The sequence below is a fragment of the Papilio xuthus genome, unplaced genomic scaffold, assembly GCF_000836235.2.
Source record: "Papilio xuthus unplaced genomic scaffold, Pxut_1.1 DF827777.1, whole genome shotgun sequence".
NCBI lineage: Eukaryota > Metazoa > Arthropoda > Insecta > Lepidoptera > Papilionidae > Papilio > Papilio xuthus.
In genome coordinates this window covers 7813691-7820925 of record NW_013530872.1, presented here as the reverse complement: position 1 = coordinate 7820925, position 7235 = coordinate 7813691, and the positions used below count along the sequence as shown (strand labels likewise).

At 33.5% G+C, this 7235-nt stretch overlaps 1 protein-coding gene across 1 annotated transcript; it reads right to left on the bottom strand.

The window, feature by feature from the left end:
- Positions 1 to 2882: 2882 nt before the first annotated feature.
- Positions 2883 to 6304, bottom strand: LOC106115587 (uncharacterized). The gene is made up of 5 exons (XM_013309016.1): positions 6077 to 6304; positions 5732 to 5910; positions 4911 to 5132; positions 3493 to 4590; positions 2883 to 2935 (listed from the first exon to the last, which is right to left on the bottom strand). The coding sequence occupies exons 1-5, from the start codon at positions 6136 to 6138 to the stop codon at positions 2883 to 2885; spliced, it is 1614 nt and encodes a 537-aa protein (XP_013164470.1). The 5' UTR covers positions 6139 to 6304.
- Between the last annotated feature and the right edge of the window lie 931 nt (positions 6305 to 7235).

Here is a 7235-nt window from a genome sequence, read left to right as displayed (position 1 = left end):
CCCTCTATATAAATAGGAGGAACTAAGTGGTACTCCAATTTGTTAAAATATTTGTTCCGAGTAATTTCTTCAGACGAAACGGTTTGTACACAGTTATTAAACGCTAAACAATTTTCTAATAGAAAATAGTCTTCAAATAAACAGTGATAAAGTTGTTTGAAGTTGAATACCTAGGTCTTTATAAACTAAATAAACACAGTGTAGTAAACTGTATACGATAAATGAAAGCTCTTCTTGATCGGAAAAACTGTCGCCTTTATTACTCCCAAACGAAAGCAAATAGTTACAAAAATAATGTGATATTTATACGTGTTCGCCGCGGCTCCAACAAACGATACCTTGTACCGCACCGTTGTTTATCGGCTGAAGTAAGACGACGCTGCGTCTTACCGCCGACACACGATTCTCAAAGCAACCCGCACTATAGAGGCGGGCTGTGCAGCACAAGATAAGCGCAGCCGAACCGCGGCGGGTTCCTTGAACTCGAACGTCTTGCGAACGAGTCCACTTATAATGACTGGCACTTGTAACTACGTCGCCAACACACAGACTAAATAAAATGTTAGGTGCTTACGTTAGAATTCATAAGTTAGGAAATAATTAATAAAAAAATAACGGTCTTTTTACTGGTCACAGGGAAAGCACAGGCAAGTGAATTAAATTAAAATCACGTATAGACAATTTATAATAACATTCTAAATATAGCTTTATAGTCGCAGTATAACGAAAAATAGAACTCCTAAAAATTCTTACGAAAACTCATTTACTGCGAGAAAAGATTATGAGATAGAAATTACGAAGCCTTCAAAAAATAAATTGGGATAGCGATTAATTTTTTTTTACCGTTTTTCTGAGAAATTCTATTCACGTCTTATGATTGGTTTTGATTTAACGTTAATAATAAAAAGATTGCTTCTATTTGGTAAGAGATAGCTTTGCATTCGTTTTCGGGAACGCAACTTAAATTACTAACGTTTGGTTGTAAGTACGCTTACAGTGGTTGTTCGTAAATAAATTAATAGGACTCGTGCAAATACAAATACGTACCATCGCACAAACAACTTTCATTACAGTTTCTGATTGATATCGTCTTATACAACGTTATGTTTGCTTAGTACTTTGTTTCATATGATAAGTGTACTTTGGGGTTTTTTAAATCGTAATTAAAAAACCTATTTCGTAAATCGTGATATTTTTTATTGAAATTTAATTAAAGCACTTCAAAAACACCCTGCAATAGAACGAAACTTCATGTCGCTTACACCCACGTTGTTAGTCTTTCCTCGGCGGTATTTCCTAAGTGTTACGTAGTCTTACAAGAAGCGATCACACCTCATCAGTAAAGGTCGAAAACATCTGCGGTTCGTCTGGTTGCTTCATGAGTCTCGGTGACCGGTGCATTTGTAAAAAAAGATAGTTTAATAAAAAGTTACGTAAGTAGTACAAAGAAAGCACTCTGACGAATATTTCAGTTTATTTTTATATTTACCTAGAAAGAAAAAATTACACACATTTCTCATCTTTGACTTACCTTGATAATTCTATTTATTCTTTATTTTCTTTTGAACATCTTGTAATATTTTGTATCCCATTGTTAGGACAGTTTTCCTTTTACTTAGAGGTGTGTTGTTCTTATATTACATTGATTGTATTTGGAATATTGGAAATGTGTTTTCTTGGAAGGTTTGAAGCCTCCCCAACGGTAATTGTTAGAAGCTTTCGCTTTGTCTCTCTGGTTTCATACGTAGTTATGAACTACGTAGGTGTGTATTATGTATTATTTAGTGAAATGTACATTGCTTTATCATTCAAGAGTATACCAAATGTACGTATTGATTAGTGTACTCAATTAGATTTTTTATACTCTAAAAATGTTCGACAAGTCTTTCGAATTTCAGTATAAACACTAAAATTGTACCACGTTATATAATATAGCGGCATTAAAAAAAACAATTAGTAGCCTATATGTTCTTCCGGACTATGTGTATGCCAAATTTCATCGAGATCCGTTCAGCCGTTCTTAAGATACTTTCAAACATCCATAAATCCAAACATACGCATTTAATAGGATAAACCGCGTGTCTACAAGTATTATAGTTGAAATGAGATGGCAGAATTAATTACATTTAATCAACAATCGAAATTGATCTGTAGTGGTAACACGAATTGGTACACGATACCCGGTCATGTCTACGGAGTTATAATAGCCCAATGTGGACTTAGAAATCTGAATACAATGGCCTATTAGGCTGTGAAACGCTAATAAATTATATACGTTAACAATAACGAAAGTCGAGTGTCGCTGGGAACTGTCTATCAATTCTTATATGTCGACATCGGAGTACCGTTCCACCACCTAGTAAGATATCCAAATATGTTGTATATAATAAAGAACAAACAACGTAATTTTACATCCAGTCATCCCCGGATGAGACTGAGTGCGGACATACAGACGTAATGCACGGGAGGTGCACCGGCAATAATCACCGGTGCACCCCCCATGCGGATCACGCGGAAATAAAACCACTTAATGGTTAACAAAGAATGAATGTATTTGTATAATTAAACAAGCGGTGGTTGTTTAACTATTTATTGAATAGCTACTTATATAAGAAAAATAGCGTGCGTTATGGTAGCAAACTTTATGTCCAATGAATAATTGTTGCCAGCATAGGAAAAGTTTATACTAATTTAAATGTTGCCAATACAAAAAGAAATTAATGAGAATGAAATATTGTGATAATGAATAATTTATGTGAATTAATTGAACAGTATTTTTACAAATACATCGTCTCATATTTGCTCTTAACTATCTGACTAAGCATCATTTATACAGTTAACATATACGATTTTAACGATGCTTACCCACTCTGCATTACGTGTCAGTCCCACGCCCGTCTTCTAGGTTTCCTGCTTGTGGTGGGTTTTCTTGTTCCTGTTCATGTTGCACAATCATGTAATATCACGTACAGGCTCTTTGGCTATGGTCGTTGATACCAACAGTAATCAAGTTAGAATTGCATAAGATTCATAGTTTTACCTGCTTCAATTATTTTTTTTTATAAAAGACGGATGAAAGGCTAATTAATTTTTTTTAGATGTTCGGACAGATTTCTGTGAATAGTTTAAAAGGATTTGCAAGAACAAAATGTTTAAAGTTACATAGTAAAGTATAAATACCTAAGTTTTAAGAAAAGGAAAGAGTTTTTAAATGTTTTGACAAAAAAAAAAATAGATCCATTGAAAATCATTCAGTTACAGTATTTTTATTAATATAATTTGTATAAGGATTCTTGAACTCCACAAAGCTTTTGATCCATCATCCAATTTAAACCCTGTATAGAAAACATAATACAAAATGTTGCTAAATTAGTTGATTTGGAAAAACACATGTTTAATGAATAGGATAATATGAAATAGGTGTATGGTCGAAATTAAAAATAAATTAATTTTATTATTTATTTTTAACAATTAAATTATCAATTAAATCACCAACTTTGAAGTTTAAATCATTTTTCTTCTTATTCTTTTGCTTGGTTGTTTTTTTACGTTTGTTTGTGGCATTAACACGTTCCATGCCATTTTGAACTAAGGTAAATTTACAGGGCATTTCAGTGTCATTGTCAACATGTTCTCTTTCATTTCGTATTAAAGTAAATCTATAGGGTAATTCAATTGCACCATACTCATCTTCCATTCCATCCTCCATTCCATCTTCTATTAGAGTGATTTCACAGGGTGTTTCATTGTCTCCATTAACATGTTCCATTTCATCTTCGGGTAAAGCAGATTCACTGGGTGATTCGTTGGCAGTATTAACATGTTCCATTTCATCTTCGGGTAAAGCAGATTCACTCGGTGATTCATTTCCACTGTTAACATGTTCCATTTCATCTTGTACTAAAGCTAATATACAGGGTGTTTCAGTGTCACTGTTAACATGTTCCATTCCATCTTGAACTGAATTAAACTCGTAAGGGGAGTCAGCGGTACGGATCATGATGGTATGTTTCAAGCCATCTTCACCTGAAGTGCCAGCTGGGTTGTTGGCATTAACACTGTTAATATTTTCAACTGGATGTTCAGATTTCTGATTTAAAGCACTTCGCCATGCACGTATCATACGTGGATGTGGTAATGCTAGATTGAACTTTTTCCTGACATAAGCATATGCTTGTGGTGAAAGAGCATATAGTGTTATTGAAAAAGATTTTAATTCTTTTGGATATCCGGCATGGCTTACATTTTTATCAGCATTTAAAAACATCCGTTTAAACAGCTGTGGCTTCACATCGTCACCATCTTTTAACATATCAACAAAAGCATCACCGATTACTTTTCTTTTTCTTAATTGTTTATTTGTATCTTTTAAACTAGTGATTTTGTTTCTCAATCGTTTTACATGTTGTGATAAAACTTTTATACGATATCGTGCAATCTTCAAATTATTTTGTAATTCTTCCTTTGCCTTTTTTGATAATGTAGGATTGTCTGTTTGATAACAATGATCATGTTTGACTGTACCCCACACGTGACTTATACCCTTCACTGGAATACCATCCTGGTTTGCATTGCAGTTTGTCATCAGACCTAGAAAAACAATTTATATGTATGAATAACCACACAGATGGTTTCACATTTTAATTATTAATTATTATTTGCAAGCAGCAGATTACAAAAAAAAAGGAAATGGAATAAAAAGTACCCCATGTCTGTCTCCCAGTTCTAAGCGACCTCCCCACCAATTTTCACCCAAATTGGTTATGCCATTCTTGAGTTAGCAGTGTAACTAATATGAGTTAGTTGCAAGTACATAGTAAGCCTAGCATAAAATGGTTCCATTCAGCTCTGAGGAACAAAAACTGTTTGTTAAAATTTAATAATAATAAACAAAATAAATGTAAACTAACATGAACAAGAAGTATTAAGTTTTTCTTCAATCTCTATTTTTATTGGCCTACGTAAACCAAATTCGTCCAAGGGGTCTTCTATTGGGTTGGATGTTGTGTTAGCTCCTTGGCTTTTCAGCTTTTGTAGTCTTTTGTTTTTTGAGCGTTGTGCCTTACAGCTTTTCCGAGTATCACCATCCTTCATAGAATCCTCTTTTTGAGACGATGCACTGGAAGTAAGCTCTGAAAACCGTACATGGAAATAAACATCACAATTTAGAAGCTAAAAGATTATTTTATTTTAGGACATTAATTATTTTACATGCCAGTCTAGTATAAGCTATCTAATTGTCTAGATAACTGTGATAATAGTTTCATAAAAGAAGTTGAATGTGCACTAGAGATACAGTCAGCTATATAAATATGTACACCTTTACAAAGCTTTCAAAATTGGTGACGAATGACTTTGGTTGAAAAATATAACTGTAAAAAAATAAACTTGTAAAAATACATTGTATGTGCTTCTGACTACGGTTACATATTTTAGACCTATTACAAGTTTCTTAAGTTTTGTGTCTACATATTTATGGAACTGGCTGTACATTGATATATTATAAAGACAAAGTTAGTGAATACTGATATTTAGGATCACTATATCTTGGTTAAAATTAAAACTAAACTAAACACTAGGTCTTGGTTAAAATTAAAATTGCCACTGCTGGTTTTCTTCAATCTTTAAGCACACAAATACAGTAAATTTCAAGCACCATGTAAACACTATCTTAAAAACAGTCCATTCAAGATTTACTGTAGTGACATAATGTAAATCAGGCATTACTTACTCATTTTAGAATCAAATATTGTTGGTATGCTACTACGGTTCAATGTTGTGCGAGTCTTATGTTTAGAAAAACACTCTGCAGTGAAATGTTTGGAACATAGACGATCATTATCTGTAGGAATAAAGTTATCAAGTTTCATATTATTTAGCCACCGTTTTAATGCCCCCCCTTTTGGAAACCTGCAAAATAAATAACATTAATGTCAAAATATGGTTGACATGTTTTGTCCATAAGGAAATCTATATCCTATTGGTATAACTGTTAGTAAAAGCTTAGTTAATAGTAAGCGAAACAGCAACTGACTTTCACCTTAAACTAGCCTACTATTCATTTTTATCAACTTACTTGTGCAATGAAATCCCACTTCCTTTCTCGTATTGAGTTTTACAAAATACACAAGTAATCATTGTTGTTTAAAACAAAATTCCTAGCATGTCAAAGACACCTGTTCTTCGCAATGTTATAAATTCTTACATAAATCTTACACAAAGAAAACTTATTAATAGACGAAAAAATGTTAACACCAACAAGCCGGCCATTTGCAAATGTGTCAAAATTAGTTCTCAGAAAAATTCAGGGGTGGCGCTTTAAATGGGTACAACACTGACCTCTATAATCGACTAGATAGGTTACAGTATATTTGATTTAAGCTTTTGATCGCCGTGGTGAGGATTCGAACTAATAATGGAGAAAGAATTAATATTATTTAACTCCCCTTTGTAAATTAAACCGAATTTTTGTGGAGGAAGGTAAAGTAGTATGGCGGTTACGTCAAGCGCGAGTCGGGCGTTACTAGCGCTGCGTTGGTTTCACAAGTCGTTCACAGATGGCGCTATTGTACAATTTTATTTGTTGGATTTTTTCCAAAAGCCTAATGGTTAAAGGCACGGATTTCCGGTCACATAGTCGGGTGTTCAAATCCCACTATTCCACCATTGTCGTAAATCATGTTCTAGCATTAGCATAGAGCTTAGTTGAAAATCGCGTAGCTTGTCAGCTAGTCTTGTTAGCTAAACCTTAGCATCGGGTTAGGTACATTTTCGTTACACATCATGTCTGCTGTCACTTTGTGGTTTTTAAAAATCAGCTTACTCTCTTAAAAATGTTTGTAAATTAATTCGGTATTAAGATTTTCACTAACAAATTCATATAAATAGAAAAAGTACTAAAGCATAATAAAAACTGAACAGTGAAGTACAGAAGAAATTGTTAATTGTTCTTTCTGCTTTTTCTATTAGATAAAAAGTTATTAAAGTAAACCAGCGCTCTTCCAACACGAACTGAGAATGTAGTAAGAAATGTTGGCAGCTTATAAAGAGAGTTATGAAATAAAAATGCTAACAATGTTTTGTGGAGGAAAATACTCGGTAAAAATATCTCGCCAATGAAGTTGCAGGGGAAGTATTTAATACTACATATTGAATACGGACACCAATAATATGAACTTGTTTCCGGCATTGGGACTAAATCACTTGCTATTTCCGGTTGGACATAAGCGGTTCAA

Excerpts from the sequence above, each read along its gene's own strand:
- LOC106115587 (XM_013309016.1), bottom strand. The coding sequence starts at position 6,138 with ATGATTACTTGTGTATTTTGTAAAACTCAATACGAGAAAGGAAGTGGG. Across the intron at positions 5,133-5,731 it reads AATATTTGATTCTAAAATGA|AGCTTACTTCCAGTGCATCG; the intron begins GTAAGTAATGCC and ends TACGGTTTTCAG. Across the intron at positions 2,936-3,492 it reads TGATTTAAACTTCAAAGTTG|GAACAAGAAAACCCACCACA; the intron begins GTGATTTAATTG and ends CAACATGAACAG.